We start from the raw sequence: 23,676 nt of genomic DNA on the forward strand, positions 1-23,676 counted from the left end.
AAAAGATCACAATTTGTAGATGAAATACTGCATTCCAGTTCCAGACGGTTCACTTCAGACCTCCACGGCTGAAAACCTCTGATCTCATTTCAGTTATTGTCATCCAACAGTGTGACGTGACACTATCCCAGTACTTGCACATAGTTTTTAGGGACCAGAGCCCGTTTCCCTCTCAAGTCACCCAGGAACCATTCTTCATCAACGGGCTCCAGACCAGTTATAATATCCCCAACCTGAGAAAGAAGAGGGAGTGAGAGATCAATAGAACGGCAGTGCTTTCTAGAGACAATCTTTGTCCGTGAATTTATTCATAAAAAAAACAATCACTCTACCTGCAGAGAGAGCTCCTCGTCACATTGTGACGGATAGTCGAACATTGCCCTGCCTCTACTTCCAGCAGCAGCCCCACTCTGCTGGTTATTAGACCGCTGACCTGCTGAAGAAATAACATACTTCATTAAAGAATGATGCTGGTTTGACAAAACTGTCCATTTGTTTTAGAGCTGAAACAATTAATTAGTTAACCAACAAATGGTTTAAATACTTTTCCCCCCCAAGTACAAATACCATGCAATACCCAGTTCAAGCTACTTAACAGTGAGTATTTGGTGCTTTTCTTTGACTAATGAAATGGTAAACTGAATATCTTGGTCAAGCCAAACCAGCAATTTGAGTCAAGAAGCCACCTTCAATACACTAATCAATTCATTCATCAAATAATTGGCAGCTGAATCAATAATGAAGTTGCTTGTCACTTTGAAATGCTACAGTACAACTTCGGTCAGTGGTGGAAGGAATATTTACATCCTTTACTTAAATAAAAGTGGCAACGCCACACGGAAAACACTTCACTTAAGGTACGACAAATAGTCACAGAGCAGTAAAATGTTGATGTGTACCGTCGCTGTCCTGTGAGAACCACGTATCTCTAAAAACAGTCAAACAAGAAAAACAGCTGTTTTCAGCTTTGAGACGTGCATTTTCCAGCTGACTCTTTTTGAAGAAGTAGGGGAATTTTCTCAATCCATAAAGGAACACTTCATCCTTCAGTTTATAAAGTTAACAATGACAAATATGCAGATTCAAAAGATACATGGGTTTCACTGGACAGGGAGGATATGAAAAGCTGTAGTCTGTAAAGTAACTAAAGCTGTCAGACAAATGTAGTGGAGTCATTAAAGTCATTAAATGGAAATACTCAGGTAAAGCACAGGACTTAAGTAAATGTACTTCACATTTGTGAAAAGTGTCTTTTTAAAAAGAAAATGCATTTAATTACTTGAAGAATGTAACAAAGTAGTTCACCACCACATTTGTAATTTTGAGTAGATTCACATCTTATCTTCCTAAGAGACACACAATGATTCTCCCTCTAAATATGTATCTCTATTGACACTAATGATAAGTTCAATGAGTAGGACTGAGGATGATACCGAACAGTCGTTTTGCATCTTCATACCTGCGCTGCTCTCAACAAAAGCCCTGGGGAACACGCCCTCTGTGCCGTTGAGCCGGCCGCAGCTCCACTCGGCGTCAACATGGCGGCTGATCAGGATCCGGTCGCCCTCTTGAAACGACAGGTCGCCGTCTGAATTCCCATCATAGTCATACAGAGCCACCACCCACTCCACAGCGGGCTGAGACGCCTACAGAGTGAGCAGGACGAGAGGGGAGAGGATATTGTTACACACACACACTTACAACATTCAGCTGGAACAAACTTTTGTCAGATTTTGTTTGTTTAACGGGACACATTGGGTGTGTCGCCAAACCGCCACCATTGTGTTTGATGTTACCTGAGCAGGTTTGGCCGCTTCAGGGTGCGTACTCGGAGAAGCAACCATGCCTGTGGGAGAAAATGATGAACAGGTTTGTAAAAAGGAAACGCATACCATCCCATCAGGAAACAAAATAGAAAAATTAGAAATGTGTGGGCACACTTAGGTATTACTAACATATTGATGTGTAACTGACATAATGCAGTGTCTCCTCTGTATTTTTTGTAGGGTTTTACCTGGTGGGGAGTTTACACTCTACACTTTATATAATATATTTAAAGTATGCAATAATGTATTTGTGTAAAACGTGTTACATTTGCATACTCCTGTATTTTTATACTGAGTATAAAATTTAATTTTGCAGACTTTACGGCCAACAAATTACATCCACAAATGTAATATTTATATCAATAAGATTCAGTATTTCTCAACCTGAATGTAACTCAAAAGGCCGGTAAAACATCTTAAAGTTCACGATGGGAGGTAAAACTTTAGTTTATGTCCCTAAATATTTTCCAGAAAGGGTTCCTGGAAATAACCATGTCATCTGCTACTAACTATAGGGAAAACAGAGACAAAGTTATGTCAAAGTTTTTTCATAAAAATTTGTTTCTTACATAAAGAAACCTACAGGCATTATACTTCAACAGCTAACTGAATAAATAAAATATGATTGGAAAACTTTGTAAGGAGGGATTTCATCTCATGGCTGAGTGTGTTGATACCTTTTGTAAACAGCTATTTAATGAAATAGAAACAATTCCTGGCATGCCACAGAGGGAGGCGCCACACACTGATGCACAAAGTTGCTCTTTTGTTTCAATAAGAGGATCAAGAGGATAACATACTGCTGTAGTATTAGGGTTCCCATTTTAAGACAAAATGTGTGATTCAAGTTCAGCTAACCTTTGGTGGCCAAATCGGCACATTGTGAAAAGAGTGAATGAATTTAGTCTCAGCCCTTCCAGGTACTCTTACCAGGCAGTGGTATCCTGATGGACTGTCTCTTCTGCTGTCTTGGGGCTGGAGGCAGATCTTCAATGACCTCTACAAAGTTAAGAGGGAAGATACCCGTCGAGGCGCCGATCTGTCCCCGAGCCCAGTCCTGTCCAACCAACGCCTTCAGCTGGATCACATCGCCCTCAGAGAACGACAGCTCACCGCTGTTCTCCCCCTCAAATTCGAACCTCGCCACGCATCTCGGACCGCTTTGGTGGAGGCCGCAACATTTTCAGATGTCGGGTTAGTTCATCAGGGTGGTTTGTAAAGGCGAGTGCAAAGAGTTTATCAGGTAAAAGAAACCTTACCTGACTGTTGCAGACGGTGGCCTCGCTTTCCGTTCAGGGAGCGGTTTTGGGGAATTTGACTAGTTGGAGAAATGATAATTCTTTTATTTAGGAAATCCTTAATCATACTAAACATTTAACCAAAGACCGATGCAGTGCAAGAATTGATTTCAATGGTTGAAACTTACAAGTACTTTGACATAATTGGCGGGAAAGAAACCGGAAGATCCCCTACAAGTGCCTCTGTACCACTCGCTGTCCACCTGCTCCACCATGGTCACAACATCTCCTGCTCTCAGACCCAGCTCTCCTGGACCCTCTGTGTGTGCAGAACAAACAGCTGTTCATGGCGGCATTAACATAATCTGAACACGTTCTTCCAAATGCAAAACAACAAATAATTCGAAGAGTTTTAGTTATACGCTAATTTGGATTATCTTCCAACAGCCAGTATCTATACTTTAAAAAATATGCATCACAATAATAGTTTGACATTTTGGGCTATTTGCTTTTTTGAGAATCTCCTATCTGTGCGTTATGGACCTGAAATCAGGGAGCGGTTAGCCTTGCTTAGCTTAGCCTAGCATTAAGATGGGAAGCAGGGAGAAACAGCTAGCTGTCTCTCTCTCTCTCTTAAGTGCAAAAATATCATAAATCTTTATTTTTAAGTTTCTGTTTGTCTTTGAATAAACACATTCTTCCTACTCCTCAAAAGCGCACAATTTAGTTAATCCGTGTACGTATTTTTTACCAAAATGTTAAACTATTCTTTCAATATATTGTCTCATGTTAGTGTTCTTGTCTAATCTCAGTCAGTATTTGCAGCTTTTTGGGTTTAAAAAACAACAACAACTGATGTGTCACCTGGATTGAAGTCATGTATGGCCTGCACCTTAAGCTCAGAACCAGCTCCACCTGAACCGGCATCCTATAGGGAGAGAGAGGTTAATGTAACAGAGCCCTCTGGGCAAGATAGACTCAAGTGTCAAAGAAATGGTTTACTCATAAATATCACCTGTGGCGGGGGCATGTGTGAGACGGAGGAAACGGGAGTTATGACCATCATGTGAGACTTGTGTACTCTGCCTCTGGTGTCTCCAACTCGGCACTCAAACATATTGTTGTCTATCTTATCTAGCAGCAGGAGCACCTCGTTTTTCTATTGAAAAGGACAACAAAGGTTATTCACTTTTGCTGAATCAACTATATGGATGTCTTGGAGCGGTTTTAGAAGGCTAGTAGTGCACTTTTATGTTAAGGCAACATGTAAGCCAATGAAAGTAGTTCAGCCACCTGAAATGACAGTTCTCCTGTGTCACTCCCATTGTAGTCGAAGGAAGCAATCCCATGAGGAAGTTGAAGCTGTTGAATGAAAGCAAAAATGAAACCGGTGCTCATCAAGAGGCATTTGAAACATGCATTAATCGTGCAGTGGGATCTTTCTCACAGTGTATTTGTTGTAGAGAAGGTGGCCGGGGTTGGGCCTTGGAGGTAAGACAGCTCCTTTCCTGTGGGGCTTCTGTGTCTGGGGTTTAGGTGAAGCTTCCAATTGTGCTGAATGGGATCGACCTAGGGCCTGAAGGCTGGGTGCGGGAGGTCTTCCCGGGCCCGTTTTGGCTAGAGGTGGGCGAGGAGGAAGGGTTTTGCTCCTCGAAGTCAGCCTCCTGAAGGGCAACACCATCGTCAAGTTGAGTAGCATGCCTACAAAGTGTACCATCGTCTGACGTTTAAATTTGTACTGAATTCTTTCCACTCTCACTCACCGAGGTGGTAGTGATGGCTCTGGCCCAGACGGGAAAGACTCCTGCAGAAGAATCCAATTGGTCATTTATATTGCCACTAAAACACACTCACAGCCTACAGCACTGGGAACCATAGAAACCAGGCTACAACACATAGCATTCAGCCAGAGCTCGCTTCAGCTCAACAGCAGGCGACACGTTCAAGGGACTACAATGGTCTCTTTGCTTATGGAGATGCAGGGAAACTACACAGCTGACAGACTAGATGAACCTGATTGAGAGAGACTTTATGGGATCCAAACGTTCCACGTCATAGTTTATAAGTACATATACATTAATAGCACAAAGCCCTGTGATTAGACAATATTTCTGAATGAAGGCTGAAATACATGAAAATGACCTCTTCTGTGGTGTTCAGAGGGTTTGCAGAGTTTATAGGTTAATTATTTCTCAGTGGGATGCAAATCTTACCTGGTGGGGGAGGGTGGGCGTCTGGCTTTGTCTGCGATTCACTGAGGTGTTTAGGGAGCCTATGGGCTTCTGAGCAGGGAGAGGAGGGGGGGTGTCCTCAAAGTTATCCGACACTGAGGGAAAAAAATAAAACTCTCTTTACCACAACGTTCTGCTCCAGAAGTGATGTGTAGAAAGAAAGTATTTTAACTCCAGTATATTTTGACGGTTATCACATGAGGTTTGCTGTACCAGAGGGACTCACATGAACTGGTTTTGCTGGGGACCATGATGGTGGTTGGTCTCCGTGTCATACTTGGTCTGGGCGAAGAGCCTCCATTGCCGTCTACAGGTTTGACCGCGATGTGATCTGAACAAGGAGACACTTGACTGTAGCTGTGTTTTTTACACAATGTCAACAAGGACAACACCGTTTTAGTCGGTCATTTGTGATCCAGCACAGAAGTACTTCATCTATTCGGTGATTGAGATGATTTTTGTAACTTGATTTGTTGTTAAAAGAACTAGTTCAGAGTAAATATCTAAATATTTAAGATACTAAGTATTAAAGGCCTCTGGATTGTGAGCAAATAAATGTGACTGAGCCCTTTGATTTAAGGCTTGAGGGGACCCAAGTCAGAGAACACACTACATCCTTGATCTGACACAAGATCTTTGATCTTAATCAAAAAAATGTATCAATAGATGAATCTATAATGAAAATGTTACGTAGAGTACATTGCTACAGACTGCTGTCTTTTGTCTTACACAATATAGAAGTAATAAAAATAAACTGCTACTCACTTGATGGACTGTCCACATACACATTCTGTGTGACCCTAGAAGTTGAGTTGTGGTTGTTTATATTAAGGTTGGGTTTCAGAGGTTCCTTAAAAGGCTTCACTGGACGTGTCGGAGGGACTGGCGGCGTGTCCTCTTCATGGATGCTGTGGTCTCTGGTCAATACAGAAGGACGTGATCTCTTATTGAGTAAAATCTCCAGTTCCTCTTTTACAGGTAGTTCCACAGGTTTCCTCGGGGGCACAGGTCTTGGGGCGGTTGAAGGGATTTGGGGGACGTTTGTGATTGATACGTTTTGATAGTCATTATCTACACTGTGGCTTAACTGAAGTTTAAGAGCGACAGAAGGTTTAGCAGCAACTGAAGGTTTGTTGGTCGCCTTCCTGGATGCGGGTTGTGGTTTGGCCAGCTCAACCGCGTTTCCATCCTCGGTGCTAGCCTGGGTCTCAAAGGCCTGGATCCTGGCCTGGATATTGCGTTGACTGTGGTTGGTGCTCATTTCGCCACCTGCATCCTCACCTTGTAAGGCCTCGTCCGATTGGTTGGCGTAGCCGCCGTTCTCCGCACACTCGTTATCCGCACTAAAGACCTCCAATAACTCCTTTAAATACTTATTGGAGGAGACCGCTTCTGGATCCGATTGAATGCTGTCACAATGTTCACTAAGCTTGACCAAAGTCTGAACTTTGACCTCGTTTGTGATCGCCTGCTTTTGGGGTTTCGTACGAGGAAGTGGAACGGGGCGTCGGCTGTGCTCTGAGTCAGGTGAAGAGGGAGTAGTTTCAGCAGTGACAGAGAGAGGAATGTCCCAGTGTACAGTCACAGATCTACTGCAGGTGTGAGTGGAACCTGATTGGTCGGGTTGCTTTACATCTGACTCAGCGTCACTTTGGTCCTCAGCCTTTGTGGATACTAGAGTATTAGTCCCGCCTGGTTCTCTGTCCAGCGGTTTCGGTAGTGACGGCCTCGGTGGTTTTTGAGGCTTTTTACCTGGAAGGAAATGTAATCATCATGAAAGAATCACCATGTAGAGCAGAAATAACCGTCACCCACAAAGATGATTCTCCTATGCCTCACCTGCAGGTCTTTTCCCTGCCGACTGTGGAGCAGCAGCACTGGTGTCTTCCCTCACAGGGTCAGTCTGCGTGGCACTTGTGATGCTGCAGGTTGTCCGACGGGGGGCTGCAGTAGGTTTGACAATGTGCTCTTCCTGGGTCTTCTCATGAATCACCTGGTCATAGGATGGTGGGGGCTAAGTCATGAGAAAGACACACCAGCACACATTGTTATCCCATATAGTATAACATTTCTGCTTATGGTACCTGCTGAGTGCATTAGGGTCGTTTTTAAGTTATGTTCTCAAACTTTAAAGAAAAAAACATCTACAATTCAAAACATACACCCTGTGTGTTAGGCTGACTCCAGTCTTTTTAGATCGAATTCTACTACTTTAGGCCAACAGATTTCTCCACCTAAACTTTAGCAGTGTGGATATGTCGATATTTAGACCTTCATGTTGGGAAATAAAATAAAATGTTTGGTGTCTGTTCAAAAGATTCTGGGAGAGGGAACTTCAAAATTCTGGCTTTATTTACTTATTTATTTTTTATTCGTGGACAGCACAGAACCACAAGCATAAAAAAAAAAAAACGTATTCTAGATACTGGCCTGTCTGAAGAACCAAGCTTTGTTCACTGATGAAACTCAATATGTCCATCAGATGAGGCCTACCTGGGGAACAGCCTGGATGCCTGCAGACCAGCCTGACGGAGGAGGATGAGGGAAAACCACAGAGTTTCCTGAGAACCAGTTGTTACTGACCAGAGGTCCGGCTGAGACGATGGTGATCTCTGGTCGCCTGAAATACAAACCACACATATCTATGACATCAATTCAGGACACCAAAATGCACATCCACATCCAGTCCACCTTACAAATGATTTATTCCTCATCGATCATTTGATTTCTTTCTTAGCCTAACTGGAAACATACAGTGCTCCTATTAGGGTTATTAATAAAGCAACAACACAACAAATGAGTTAACCACAGTCGTCTATTTCAATCCACATCAATGAGAAGCAAAATGTCTGGTCCAGAAGTGAACATCAACAACGATTTTAAAGTTCTCTACTCTGAAATGATTGTTTACATTACCTTCTTTCTCTGGTGTGGTCACTCTGACAGTTTGTTCTTGCTGAAGGAAGAAAGATCATATTAATTATGTGTCATAGATTTCCCTACAGATTTGTTTTTTACCTCTAAAAATACATAAACATATTTTACAGACGTTCATTTTACATTTGTGCGAACATGACAGTTTAATTTCCATTTGTCAACATTAGTAAAAAATACAACTGTATTGTCACTTTTCTGAAGGAAAATTATTATTCATCCTGAAAAAGTTGCCAACTCTCCCATAAAAGATCTTTCATCTTCTACAAAACTTATTCAAAGAATTATCCCTTTAAGTGTTATCAAAGCGTCGACTTACTTTGTTTGACAGCAGCTCGTATAGACGACAGAGGCCCTTGACTGAAGAGAAAGCAGAACAGGAGGTCCATTTATCATTAAGGTGTGGAGAGCGGGTTCATACCTCTGTGGTGACTCAATCATTAAAAAGAAAATGTCTTTCCTCGCCCCAGAGCAATGTCACACTATGCGCTCCATCTATACTGCTACTTTATGCTGTTGCTGCCAAGTTATGATAAGAGAACAATAACATCCCTGCAAATGCTGTACAAGTCGAAATCCACCTACCTTACAAAAACATGGTGTCCATGAGGTACCTCTTCCAGGTAAACACTCCTACAACCCTTTTCACACAACTCCCTCTCTACACACAATTTGACACGGTTTCATATCCTCAAGCCGTTTACCTCTAAATGTGTAAAGATTATTTTCTAATCCTTAAATTACATCACAAGCAACATTATGAGTCTTTGTGCTGAAGAGATTAAACTATTGTGATGCTCTCACGCTGACACAAACACTAAATTCTCTTGACAGTGGAGGCGGGCGCATCATTAACACACATCCTGCTCATTAAGGACCGACTGCAAGACGGTGATGTAAACTATCTGGGGGGGGGTGGGACCAACAATCCTGGCCCTGGTTATGAGAGATACCACGTGGTTTATTTAATTGATTAGCTCAGTTGTAAACACGACATGCTGTGTGATCTGTCATAGTAAAAGGACTTCCCAGATCTCTATGATAAGTGTCAGTTAGGAGGCTATCCTTTGCTTTATGTCTCAAAACAACAACAACAAAAAAAGCAGCATGACGTGTTTGTCCCCATGCTGACCTTCTGATGGTCAGTGAGGGTGATCAGTGCATTGTTTTGGTCCATTCACAACCTCACCAGCGTCAGCAGATCTGACCGTTAAAGTGACAGTGCCCCGTTTCAGCAACAGGGTTTGGTTAAACTTAACAACCGTTAGTAGTCATGCACAAAGAAAATTAATGACATACCTTGAATGTAAATGATCCGGCTTGGTTCTTTCGAGATGATCTGCAGAGAAAAAACAGAGAGGTGCAGGTTTTAAACGTGATGTGGAGCAACAAAGACAACATCTTGGCACTTATCAACATCAATCTATTCTAATAATCTATACAGTCTATTTACGTCTAATCTGGTGAATTAAATACCTGACAAATCCAGACACTTTATCACATTGATGCAACAATTACACTATGGTAATATATAAACATATGAAATACATTTCTAAACTGTTGATCTAATAGGGATGAAAACACAATTAAAGCTGAGGGTCAAAACTTTGAAAGAACTATGGGTTAATACTGAAACGTAGGGTAACATGAGCAGAAATACAGAAATAACATAAGGCAATCGTCATCAGTAATGTCAGTTACTCAAAAATATATATTTATAGTTTGCTAACCTTAGCCATCATAAGCTACCAGACCAAGTAAGACATTTCTCATTTGAAACAGAAACAATTTGATATTTCAGTTTTACTTTAAGATGTAGTCATCGTTTCATATAAAATACTACCTGCTACTTACAGACGGGACTGTATGAACTAGAAATACAAGAACCGTAACCCAACCGGCCGGATCAGCCATTACATCTCGATGAACCAGTCAGTTTAAAGTTACTCAGCATCTACATTTACAAATGGTTACGTCATCATGATGAGCAATGCAATAACTGTCATCAGAAATAATACAATAGATAGAGTGACCGAATCATCTGTACTGTAACTGGATAATGCAACAACAAAACAATCAAACGTTTAGCAATATAACTGAACATAACTGCATTGCACATCATAGAAATGGACGCAGCACGGTCAAAAGATACTGCGTTGTGTTAATGTGATTCTATAATAACAATAATAATGCCAGGTGGTCCTGTAGATTAGGGATCTGTTGAGTGGAAGTCAGCATTAAAATGATAGATTTCATAATGATGTTCAGTGTGTAACCCTAAAGTCAAATTAACTGGTACTTTCCCACATGCAACTTCAGACACACACAGAACACTTTGCACTAGTATTCCCGGTCCTCGCATGGCAGTGAGCTGAATTTCATGTGAATCAACCAGCTGTAGAGAAGCAATCACTGTCTATTAGTTAACAGCTAGAATAAGGAGCAATATCTGTAATGCAAACAATCTAATCCACTAAAAGATCATTTGCTTCCTCGTGTTTGAGATAAAACCTCTGTAGACAAATATCAAAAGAAAAAACAAACAGGCAGTAATGGAAGTCTGCATTGTTGTTATTGCCTCGAGCCTGATTGGCAGTCAAGTTCACCTGTCACACCTGTTACTTGTTATCTGTTGGCGCCACAGAGCTACTGCCTCAAATTACACTTCAACAACATGTGAGAAGAAGAGTTTCTGCACTTTCATTCAACGACAAAGAAGTATTTTTTATCAAAGTGTTAAGCTCTGTTACTTCACCCAACCATTTCCTTGTAAATATGCAGTCTGATATACACGACGTAATAGTACAGGTGGTTAACTTTACTTTCACTTGCGTGTGTGATGTGCGTTGCCCTCTCTCGTGATAGATATGATGCCCCTACCTGCGAGGAATTAAAGGAATAAATATCAAATCCTCAGCATCAAAAGAGTATTCCCACCAGGATCCTCCCTCCATCGAGTGTCTGAGCGTGACCGACGACTTGAAGCCGGTCACCACAGACAACAGCAAAGAGAGGGAGGGCCCTGTGATATCTCGGCTCTGCTGTGTTTACTTGGCCAATCTAATGAACTGGAATGTGGTCAATCAGGAAGTGCTGTTTGTGCCACACGAAGCTGTCCCGTCACTGTCCTTTCCCTACAAAGTAAAAGGTCACATCATTAAAAAAGTTTAAAAGGAATTGAATAATTGACAGCTTTGGTTGTAACTCGACTATAAGTCGTAAAGCTGCCGTTTGGCTGCAAATTGAACTGATATGTATCAATGAACTAATCAAACTTTACATTTATAGAGCATCTTTCACCCAGGTTAAGAGATAATATCCAATTAAAAAAAGATATAATTAGGATAAAATGATGCAATGTCTAATAGCATAGAGCTATTCATGCCATTTAGTCGCCATGAAAACAACAGCTGGCTGGCGGCTCTGTGAGGCTGAGAATGTCATGTCAATTATTTGCTTTTAGTTTATAATTTACCATCTAAAGGCTTATTTAACCTTAAAACCTGATGAGAGCAATACACTTGAGAAAATTGAAAACCCTGCCGGATTTCTTAACGAAAACCATTTACACTTGATAAGGTTTTTGATTTTATTTCCAATCAGCAAACATCCCTTGGTATTTGAGGGCCACCGTCACATGACAAGACAACAAAACGCACGAGAAAGCTGCTGAGGTCAGCAGGAAAGGATTCCCTTCACAGCTGCAGTCTCTCTTGAGCACATGCTGACATTACTCAGCACAGCGGCAGCAGACACAGGGCAGCTGGTGAAACGGCTGGCGACAAAGGGAAAGAAAGAAAAACATTTTCGAACTTCTCACTTGTGAAGTCAGAGGTGAGAAGAAGTCTGATAAAGAGCTTAGTTCCTCTCCAAATTTGGCTAAAGTGGCTTTTCCCAGCTGGGCAAGTGTGCTGATTCAACTCAACACCTTTGTTGCTGTTCACAGATCATTGAGCAAAACAGATTTGCCCTCAGTTGAAAAACAAGACAGATGATGGCGTCATGACTGACTAACACAATGACAGCAGCAGCTGATCTGGACCTTCAGCCAGAGACGATTAGACGGTGTCCATGCAGACCAGCGGAAAACACCTGAAACGGCATCTGACGTGGGCCCAGTGATGGTGGAATGAATCATATTAAAACACTGCTCTGAAAGGACGGGAAAAACTGCATCATGTACAGAAAGGAACAGCCCGTCTGCACGGACGGACTGTCAGCATCCAGACAACTGGTCTGGGGTCAGGGTGTGGTTGGGGAGGGGTAAGTCTCAGCTGATACATTGGCTGCAGATAGCGGGGCACAGGGGGGGGGGGGGGGGGGTTGACAAGTGTTTGCACAGCAGGTGTTGCTAAAAAAATAGAAAAAGAAAAGAGGAACAAAGACATAGAGGGGGCAATTCAAACAAAGGCCTGAGACAGTTTCAATACTTGTATGTGAGGGAGCTGACTGAAAATGAAAGCTGTTCATTAATCACAGGCTGAATGCTGACACTACGAATCTGTAAGCAAGTCAAAACCATGAGGATCAAGAGAGTCGTCTTTTAAGTGACACATGTTGCTGAGAGGTGTGTGGGCCAAAGTTTCTATAAGTGGGAAGGTAAATGACTGTAATAAGGTGACAGACAGGTTTCAACAATTTAACCAAATGAAAACCGATTGCACTTTAGTATTTTGTCTTAAATGTAAAAAAAAATTGCATATGAACTTAAGCCTTTTTTGTTTGATTCCAGGAGACCAAAACACAAACCAGCTTACTGTTTCTTATTGTAAGAGTTTTGCGTCTCATAGCAACTGAGGGAGTGCAGAGGTATGAAAGCACAGCTATTAACACACTGGTGAAGACATTTAAATGTCTTAAGATCAATCTGTCCAGACATTAAGAAAACAAATCATACATTCATACTGTAGGCAGCTGTGTGTCAGGTTTCAGCAGCTTCTGATAACAACAAAAGTAATTGAGTAGTCAAAGGTCCAAACCTTTGTTTTTAGTTTTTGTTAGTAGGCTACATAGCATATCTACAAATCACGCAGGCTTTGCACTTTTGCTGTGCAGTAAAATTAATGTTTGATGTGTTTCTCCTTGTGTTCCAAGGCTCCATTAGCTTCCATTCATTTGTGAATGGCATTGGAATTAAATAGCAGACTCTTGTCATTCTGTTCCCCAACAACCAGAATGTTTGACAAAAGTCACGTTTTCACTTTGATTCCACATGTTTCAAGCGTTCTATTTTCATTTAGTACATAAAGTAATGAATAAAACAGCGGTTACCTGGTGGGACAATACACGCGCATCTGTTAAATGATTAGCTGTGGTGTCAAAAATTATTTTTATTGCAAATTGGTGAAACAATTCAACCACTGTTAGCAATAAACGTGTCCCTCCGCTCTAAAAAGCCTAAAACACATACATATTTTCGACAAGTAATGATGAACTTATTTTAAGTCTCCGTTAGATGACTCAGGAAACAGTTTGGATTGTCAGCCTGTTACATTCCCAAACAAACATACCTGTTGCCTGGGTTCTGTGCCGGACGTCCCGCTGATCTCGGCGCTCCCCCTCTTCCTCATCTTCACGCCGGGCTTCAGCCATCGCTGTTTAAAACAATGCAGAAGAAAAACAAATTACACCATAAATCCTTTATTCAAAAGTGTTGCTGGTTCATCTGCCTCCACGGTCGATGAAGCATGGGTTACTGTCCCGACCACCGGATGTTTCGGTGTGTCTCTGCCCACAGCAGCCCTCTCTCTGCCCCGCGGTGGGCGGAGGTGGTGCCACTCACCGTCAGGACCCCAACGGGCAACAAGGTCACTCTTCTGCGTGGGAATGTACACATGTCAGAGCAGGATCAACTTGTTCTGTCATGTGTCTACTGTAGTTCCTTCGTGCAGCTTTTTAATATCTCTCCACTCTAAATGTCTTTGGAAGGCCTATGCCATCTGTAATACATTGGTGGAAAGTAACTAAGTACATTTACTCAAGTACTGTAGTGACATTTTGAGGTACTGGTTCATTTAATACTTGTATTCCTGTCAGAGGGAAATAATGTACTTTTTACTCCACTACATTTATTGTCTTTAGTAACATTATGATTGCAGGACTTTTCCTTGTAACAGAGTATTTCTACACGGTGGTATCTAAATACATTTCCACTAGATGTCACTATAGGCCTGGGCATCTTTATAATCTGATAAAAAAAAAAAATGTCTCTTTCATTTGAACCAGTGCCAAGATTTTCAGTTAGTAGAAATCACCACGGAGGAATACTGGGGAATTGTGTCCATGGAATTACTTGTAACTGCTTGAATTGGGACTTGAGCTTAAAATATCCATCAGTCAAGCATACATCAACCTTTGTCACAACTCCACTGGATAATTTCATGCTGATTACATATCATGTCAACATGGACAAAATAAGCAATGTCTTAATTTATGGATCAACTTGGCTGGGAATAAGAGATATTTGTACCAAATAAGACACAGAGGCAAATGAGACGAATTTGTCACATATAGATTTGATTCATCCTGCCCTTGTACCTCCCCTTCTTGTCCAGCAGGTGGCGACATACTGTAGAAATCTGAATTTTCTAATCATATCTGTTATTTTGATCGCGTCTTGATAAAATTAACCATGATGCCTTTTTACCTGCTTACAGGTCATTAGGATTAGGCTGATTTTATAAACTACAGCAATGAGATTCTGCATCCAAATAAAGGTTTCAACTGCAATAAGCAATCTGTTTTTATTCAGAGGGGTGTTGCCTCACATTTAAATGGATTAACCTTGTCAACGTTTTAACCCAAATATTATTTACACTTTACAGTGAGCTATTATTACTGTTATTACTCATCATTTCTCACCGGTTTATTCCTCACGAGGGAAACTAACGCTCCAGTGGATGTGGGCCTGTTGTGTCTCAGTGGGAGGAGCGTTCAAAATGAGGATTAATGCGGTTTCACCTATGTGTGTGTGTGTGTGTGTGTTTGTGTGCGCGCGCCGCGGACCAGGTTAAGTAGCTCGATTACACGTATAATAACTCCGCGTACTGGAATGAAAGGGGGACATTATGGAGCTGTGATAAGAGGCGACTCTATTTATTCCTGAGAATAAACACCGGGAGTGTGTTTGAGGTGAAACCTGCTGGTCGACGACGTTCAAACTGCTGAGCGCTCTTTACAAAAACCGGAGAGGATCCGTCCGACGGTAAGAAAGAAAGAAGGAAAAAGTATTGTTCACAGTTGTAGCTTTATCTCACTTGTTATATGATAACACGGCAGGGACATGGCTGGTGTTGTTTGTCCATGCGCGTGTTTTATTTGACAGTTGCGGAGTCTGTGATTGACATGTGCGGGTGGGTTGAAGGGTCGGGTTTCAGGGCAACCAGAGGTCTCTGCCGGGTTTACTGCGGGATTCCCAGTGAAAAATGACCACTAGTCTGTGCATCCTTCTAAAGTGAAATAAGTAAAACACCCTGCCGTGTTTCCACTTTGCCTCCCTGTTGTGTCCTCACCGTAGAGACAAAGTGGACCCGCCCTGTCTCTAATCATAGCTCGCTATTTCTGCAACTTCAGCACACGAACAAGTCGCAGCTTAGTTACACGTTTACAAATATATCTGGTGTCTTAATCTTGCAGCGTCTTTCCTTTATTTTGTCCACGCGCTGTTGTTTATCATCTCCAAAAAAAAAAAGTTATTTTACAGCCACAAACAGCAGGAGTCTGAAGTGTAGCCTACCTGTCCTGATTCACCTTTCGGGCTCCTAATGAGCTTTGGCCTCGGATGTTCACTGTGAGGGAGGCAGAAAGCAGCCGGTGTTGAGTTACACAGCAAACAGCATTAATATTTCATGGCTGGCCATCCCGTGTGAGTGTCGCTCCTTTACAGGTGCTCTCTTCCCTCCTGCCAAATCAATGTGATCCACAGTCAGCTGGTGGAAACTGAGCGTTTGAGGCCAGTTTCTGGGGTGGTGGGGGGGGGGGGTCAAACATGACTGTTTGTTGTTCAGGTTTCTCCCTCTCTCTGTTTCATCCAGATTTATCCCTCAGCTAAAGAGAAGTTATATTTCCACCATGTTAGTTTGTGTGTTTGTAAGTTAGCTGGATATTTCAAAAGCTGGTAAACAGAAGGATATTTCTTGGGGCTGCAATTAACTATTTCAATTATTGTCACAATCAGGCTTTGCCTTGTGTGTTCTGTGTGCGTTTTTCTGTAGCTCCTCACTCTACCTGTCAGCCACTCCCTCAGCACCAGTCCAACTCCCTTCACCTGTCCCTGCCTCTAATCAAGCACTCCCTCATCAGCACAACTCTCCTCACCTGTTCAAGTCACTTTATAAACCCCTGTCTCTCAGTCACTCACTGCCAGGTCATTGTTCATGTCTACCCACCTGTTTTTGCTCGTCCTGTTCCCGGTTTCCCAGTCTGTCTGCCCTGCCTCTTCCTGCCAGATTTCCCTCCTCGTCTCTTGTCTCGTCCTTGGATTCCATGTTGTGTTCCGGTAAACACTCCTGTTTTGTTCGTGATTTATTAAAACCTTTTTCTCACTGCATCTGACTGTCTGCGCTTGAGTCCTCCTTCATGCCCCGTGACAATTATTGACTAATCGGGTAATTATTTTCTCACATAAGCAGTTATTTATTTTTACCTATGATATGGCTGAAAATAGTGAGAGAGAAAAAAATCACAATTACTCTAGAAGACTCAAATTCTTTTATTTTGTCCAGCAAACAGTCAAAACTGTAAAGATCTTGATTCTTCTTCCATACGAGACACTTTTGAGAAGACGTAACCAGAGAGCTTTTGTCAAAGGGATCAATTGATTATCAAAATAGTTTAATAATATTGAAATGGACTAATAAATGCAATAACTAATCATTTCAACCCTATACATTTGGTTGATCAGACCTTTTGATGAAGCTTTTCTCAATTATTAGCTGTCATCATAACATTGTATATTTTGCAGCCAGTGGATGGAGTTTGAACAGTTGCTCTGGAGATGGTCACTTTCAAATCCACTGCCTCCCTCAACAGACAGCCTTGTGTTCAGAGAGTCCATCCTTGGGTCACATGATAACAACTGAGCCATCTCCCCCTGAAACTATTTTGGTCTTTAATTGGAGAACGAGTGTCCTCCACAAATGTCTGCATGTCATCATCAAATGTGGCTGCCGTGGTTAGAAGTGCTCCTCGTGTGGATGCTCTTTAGAGCCCGGTACTCCACAGTGGCTCTTTTTCCCCCCTGCACTCTGAACTGTGCAGCTCTCAGGGGGAAGGGATGTAAATATATCAGGGTTTTCTCAGCAGATCGACCACTTGAAAGGTATTTGTAAATGTCGTCATTTTTAAAGAATGTGAAATTGTGAGGTTTTCATGATTTGTACGGAAGCAAGTTGGTGTGATTTTTGCTGTTGTGTTTGACAAAGCTGCACTTATTCACTGTTTCGTAGAGAGAACCTTCTGATGCTGTTTTATATTTGTCTGATCTCTGTTGTGTACATAATCGGTTACATGTCGCAGGTCTCTGGCTGCCTCTGAATCAGTTCCACTCCAGAGACTACAGTAAATGTTCCCATTATTTTTCACAACGATGTCTGAAACCGGTTGGACATGAATACTGACATGCAGCAAAGAATGCAAGGGGAGTTTAAGATGTTACACATTTCTGAGTAACGTGTGGCTAATCGGTCATCTGTATGATTACCAGTGATGTTCAAAGGGGATTGAAATCTCATTTAGTGGGAATTCTGTTTGGTTGACATCAGTTTTCAGACTGATCAACCAAGATCTTCACAAACGGGATCTCTGAGTCTCCATCGCAGCATGCTAGACTGTGAATAAGTGTCATACTAATGTCATTAGATGTATAGGTTCAAGTTTGTGATTGCAATTGGATTTGCTTCACCTTGCTTGTTAGAAAGTTAACTAGTGTTTTATTGTAGTTATTGCAAAAAAAGAGGCCAACGGGACAGTTCTGTTGTTTAGTTTGTTAAATACATGATGCGTTTGCCAGAACCTGTGGGAAATTTAGATGGAACAGGTGCTGCCGTCACCATACCAGCAGGTAGGTGTGTGTGTGTGTGTGTGTGTGTGTGTGTGTGTGTGTGTGTTAACATTTCCCAACACAGACACAGCCAGCTCAGCTTTGTCCCGTGTTTGGGATTAGCCTCACGCTGACCCTGAGAAGTGGCAGTATTTCTCAGCGGCTCAGCCTATAATCTCACCATTGCCTTTTATTTAACCTCTTTTATTTCATTAAAATAGTTCAACATTTTCTTTCTTTGTGAGTTTGATGAGAAGGTTGATATCCCCCTCATGTCTGTGTTGATGGTATAAAGCTACAGCCGGGAGGTAAATAGCCTAGCTTAGCTTAAAAAAAAGTGTGCTGATTAAACAAATTAGGTATGTGTTAAGTAAGCTTTGCAGGTGTTGGAACGCATAGTGTTGACATTTTGGAGGGAGCCAGGCTAGCTGTTCTCCCCGTGCTTCCAAGCCTATGCTAGTTTAGGCTAACGACACTCAAACTTTAGCTCCATTAAAAAAAAACATACAGACGACAGAGTATTCTGTTATTCAGTTAAAGTACATATTGGCTTATTTGTTGGCTAATCTGTGTCCCAGCTTGGTACGAAGAATCAGCCTCATTTTCCTGGCACACTGTGTTGTCACTTAAAAAAGCTTCTATTTAGAGGGAAAAGAATAGAGATCGTCACTGAATCTGTTTGAACCACTTCTGTTGCTGTCGTCACTGACAAAGTAGTTGTGCACAAAGTCTAAGAGGCCAGTGTTTTTACAAAGCGCCACCAGCAGATACATTAGTTTTGCATCTACTTTGCCATGAAAATATATGAGGAAAAGGGTCATCATATTGTAGAAGTTGTTTTAAAAGCGATAAAGAGTCTTAAAAGAACGAAAACAGGTTCGCTAGGTTTCCACACCCAAACTTATATTTGACCCAGATGAGCCTGGCAGGCTTTTTCGTATGTTCTGTATTCCCTTAACTATTTTATTTAGTTAGCTGCATATCAATGGCTGTTTGAACTCTCTTTTCATCCAGTTGGCTAATTGCATGAGTGCAGTTCTGCAGCTCGCTCTCATCTCTCTGGTAAACATCTCTGAACTTCACAGACATGCTGCATCTTCCATTCCACATGCAAACATGGCTCCTTCTTTATTTTGTCAACAAGTGAGACGTGATGCAAACGAGCTTTAGAGGAAGCAGCAGGAGCAGAGATAGGATTTACCCGCACGAAACACATTCTTGTCACTGACAGACGCCTATTGTGGAGTGGGGATGGGCTGAATACCAACATGAACGTCGGAAAGATGTCACCAGCCCACATTGTGTTCATACAATGAGGTAATTTAGCCTGTGAGGGTGAGAAAGAAGCCGTGAACAACGTGTAGTGACCAGCTGTGTAAAGTATCAGAAGGCATTTGTAACATTTGGTTTGTACAGACATTCATGGTGCCCTGAGGATGAATCCTAATGACTTTGGTGATCCCCTGACTTTTCCTCTAGTGCCACCTTTAAGGCGTGTTTTTCAGTAAAATGTCTCGACAACTGTTGGCTGGATTGCCGGGAAATTTGATACACACGTTCACGTACTCTAGGACAAATTCTAATACCTTTGGACTTTTCAACCTTGCGTCATCAGCAGGTCTAAATGTCTTTGTTGTATTATTCCTGCAAAACTAATTGCATTCCCATCAGCATCACCTGTACTTTGTTTAATGCTAATTGGCAAACGTTATCACGCTGACACGCTAAACTAAGTGAACAAGGCAACCATTAAATGTCCTAAACATCGATATGCTGGGAGAATGTTGCTATGCTAATATTAGCATTTAGCATAATGTACATACACAGGTGTCTCTGTCAACAGAAAAAGCCTGTCTCTCCATAGTAGGCTGAACTCTCTTTCAAGAGAGTTGCTGTTTGTGAACTCTTTGATTTTTATCAAAAGGGTGTAAGGGCTCTTTTATCCTCTTGTTGGCTTGTATAGGTGATTATTTTATTGCGCTCAGTTTTTTTTTTGAACGGTGTATTTTCACCCTCTGGATGTTTGGTACTGCTACCTCCCCCTTCTTCTCCCAGCTTCACTAAGCACCTGCGTGTATTTGAATATGTTAATGATTCACCTCTTGTGATCACTGAGCATTATGGTACCAGCAGCCTGTTTCTGAAACCAGTTTGGAGATGAATACAACAGCCAACAGGGTGTTGGCTGTTGTATTCATGTGCATGTGAGAATCTGCAGGCATGCAGCACGGAGCAACACTATCTGCCTACATAATCACAGTCTTATCTCATAAGTTATTTACAGTCATTGTTCAGCACCTGATACTTCATATATGGAACAGTATGATTTATGTATGATGGAGTGAAGTTTATAGGAAAATTATCAAAACATTGATTTTCTTTTCCATCCGCTTCTTTTTACAGTAGGCCCCCAAGATAACAACATAAATAAATTAAACTATTTCAAATTAATACTTTTGATTATTCTTTTTGACATTTAACAGCAAAAATTACAATGGTTAGATTGTTGTTTGAGATTTCCTTGTGTCCCTTTGTTGTGTTGTTGAATGGCTGAGGACGGGGAAGACTACATTATTAGGCCAGGCACTGTCTTCAGCAGTAGCCCTTAAATATTTCATCAGCTACTATCACTTTAATGGGCATGTCTGTCACTGCGTTGCCATGGCGGCCACCACACTGTCAATTATGTAATAAGGCTGGTTCGACTTGAAAAAGTCAGACTTTTCTTCTGTTCCGCCATCTAGCACCCAAAACGCCTCGCCGACACAATGTCTTTTTGAATATCTCCTCTCTAAAGTCTCAGGAATTGAGGTTTAAACGTCCTGTTTTGCAAGAAATAGGATCTTTATTCTGAGTAAAGGGTGTGTCCTGCCTCTAAACTAGACGACGCCTGTGTGCGTATGAAAACCTCTGGGAAGACAGAAACCTGACAATACCCGAAACCAGATCAGAACAAAACGGACAAAACCCCTTGAGGCGCGCTTTTCTCTCCTTTTTTTTTTTTTTACCCTGTTTGCTCCTTTCAGCCTTGGGCTTTTATCTCTTCTTTCGTTTCTTTGCAAAGCACTGAGGTGCAACACAATAGTTCTCACTTTGTCTTCATGTTTACCTTGGGAGTGAACAGACGAGAGCCTGTTGCTCCCTTTGCTGCATCAAAACGGAGTTTTCAACCAAAAACGATCTCCGTCCACACGGCGTTTCAGCATCGTTTTTGAATTGATCTCCGTCCAGACTAACATGACTCAAAGCAAATATCACATGACTCTTCACGTACACTGGGCATGCACGTGGGTGTCGATGTAAACAGGAAGTAGATTGGTTGCTTGTCACGATCAGGCTTTGCCTTGTGTGTTTTGTGTCTTTGTGTAACTTCACCCTCCTCACTCTACCGATCAGTCACTCCCTCATCATCAACCTAACTCCCTTCACCTGCCTCTAATCAAGCACTCCCTCCTCATCAGCACAACTCTCCTCACCTGTTCAAGCCACTTTATAAACCCCCTGTCTCTGTCACTCACTGCCAGGTCATTGTTCATGTCTACCCACCTGTTTTTGCTCGTCCTGTTCCTGGTTTCCCAGTCTGTCTGCCCTGCCTCGTCCTGCCGGATTTCCCCCCCTTGTTTCTTGTCTCGCCCTTGGATTCTCTGTTGTGTTCCGGTAAAGATTCCTGTTTTCTTCGTCACTCATTAAAACCCTTTCTCACTGCATCTGACTGTCTGCGCGTGAGTCCTCCATCATGCCCCGTGACATTGCTTAGTTAAAATGGTTGGTTGCTTAGTTAAAATGAAAAGGTCGTGTTTGATACTTAAGATCTTCTCTAAAATCTTCCTCTATGAACTCAAACGGACACAGTTCGTGGAAAGTTTTAGAAGTTTTATTTTTCAGACTTAACGTTAGTTACAACGCTGCAGGTCTTGCTCTATCTCGCTCTCTCACACATCACATTTACTTTAAAATCAACACTTACACGTAAAGGTTTACTAGATTATTGGTCCATAAATGTGGTGAACACACGTCTCTCACTCGTTCCCTCTCGGTTTCGTTGTCTGTTCTCACTCGTAGCTCTGCTGGTGGCTTAACTATCTGTCCTACTGGAGAGCAATTACTGTTTTGTTCCTTTAGATTTTATCTACGGACTTCACAATAGACGTGCAGAACAAAATAAGCATTAATAAGGACAGGAAAGTCCTCCGTTTTGTGTCCATCACCCTCCTCAAAGCCGCAAACCGTGACTTCAGACGTCCGCTCCGTAGGGCTGATAACGCCGCTCGCTAATCCCTCCATTAACAGCTGCTTCCTCCGTAATAATGCAGACTTTAACTGAACAACAGCTGCTAGTAAAGACAACAAGGTCAGCAACACCTGTCAGTTGTCCATTAACCTGGTAGTCGATCGGTAATCAATGTTTGTGAGCTTCCGGGTAAGGGTCACGTGATATGAGTGTGACGAATCGGGGAAGGACGCGTCATGACTGCTAAGAACCAATCAAGTAGCGAACGCGGGTGTAGGCGTCATTGTTTCTAAATGTATGCGTTTATGCCCGTCCACGCGAAAACACAACCCGGAGTTTTCAAACTTAACCGTCCTCGGTGCTCGAAAACACCGGCGTGGTGTGGACGCTCAGAGTAAACGTAGCACAAAACATATGCGTTTTCAAATGGAAACGGAGTAGTGTGGACATGGCCTTGGTTTCCAGCTGTATCTGTGTAGCCATTTATAAATAATGACTTAAACCGATGCAACAATTCACAGTTGGAAAGGCATGACATGGTCCAGCAAAAATGGAATATTTTGTAACAATTTCATTCATGGCTCTTATCTAGTCTCTTGTTAATAAGAATGAGCCCAAAAATGACTTATCAGTCTGCGTCAATTAGCTGAGACCCGCAGGAATAAATGGAGGCATCGACTCATACTTCAAAAACACGTCGCCTTACAAACAAATAGCAGTAAAAATAACTGAGTTTCTAACTGTTGGTGTGACTGAATACTTGGCTTGTGAGACCTTCAATCACGGCCCGACATCAAAGAGTGAAAAACAAGTTAAAAGAAGAAGAGAGGAATATAATTAGTGCGCCAAAGCATATTGTTCAGTTAAATAACATAGCAACAGTGTTGTACAACACAACAGGGTAAACAAGCTTCTTCAAAATGTTACATTTTTAAAAAGGTGAGTTATCAATCGATTGTTGGTCGTAAATGAACCCAAAGTCCAAAACATCAACATATGTTTAGGAAAGAATTACTGAATAACACTCAGACGGACATTCTGTATTTCTGAAAAAGATGACCCTGTGACGTCCAAATGTCCTCATGTTGGAAACGAATAGAGACGTGGTGTCTTTGGGTGCAGCTAACTGCCTCTGTACTGAGAGAAAGCCCAGGCGGGGTTTCAACTACTCTGTTGA

At 42.0% G+C, this 23,676-nt stretch overlaps 1 protein-coding gene across 1 annotated transcript; it reads right to left on the bottom strand.

Annotated features, from left to right (window-relative positions):
* Positions 1-122: 122 nt before the first annotated feature.
* sh3d19 (SH3 domain containing 19) lies at positions 123-13,821 on the bottom strand. Its single transcript, XM_076091999.1, has 21 exons — positions 13,740-13,821; positions 9,529-9,568; positions 8,549-8,589; positions 8,212-8,251; positions 7,789-7,915; positions 7,135-7,309; positions 6,061-7,047; positions 5,522-5,626; positions 5,278-5,390; positions 4,828-4,868; positions 4,512-4,728; positions 4,358-4,426; positions 4,080-4,223; positions 3,929-3,992; positions 3,253-3,383; positions 3,086-3,144; positions 2,757-2,986; positions 1,797-1,846; positions 1,460-1,646; positions 333-433; positions 123-233 (listed from the first exon to the last, which is right to left on the bottom strand). Exons 1-21 carry the CDS (start codon positions 13,819-13,821, stop codon positions 123-125), a joined length of 3,114 nt encoding a protein of 1,037 aa, XP_075948114.1.
* Positions 13,822-23,676: the final 9,855 nt, after the last annotated feature.

Source organism: Anarhichas minor, unplaced genomic scaffold (assembly GCF_050575085.1).
Source record: "Anarhichas minor isolate MPS153535 unplaced genomic scaffold, ASM5057508v1 ptg000014l, whole genome shotgun sequence".
NCBI classification, from domain to species: domain Eukaryota; kingdom Metazoa; phylum Chordata; class Actinopteri; order Perciformes; family Anarhichadidae; genus Anarhichas; species Anarhichas minor.

Excerpts from the sequence above, each read along its gene's own strand:
- sh3d19 (XM_076091999.1), bottom strand. The coding sequence starts at position 13,821 with ATGGCTGAAGCCCGGCGTGAAGATGAGGAAGAGGGGGAGCGCCGAGAT. Across the intron at positions 4,869-5,277 it reads CGCCCACCCTCCCCCACCAG|GAGTCTTTCCCGTCTGGGCC; the intron begins GTAAGATTTGCA and ends ATTCTTCTGCAG. Across the intron at positions 3,145-3,252 it reads CCAATTATGTCAAAGTACTT|TCAAATTCCCCAAAACCGCT; the intron begins GTAAGTTTCAAC and ends TTCTCCAACTAG.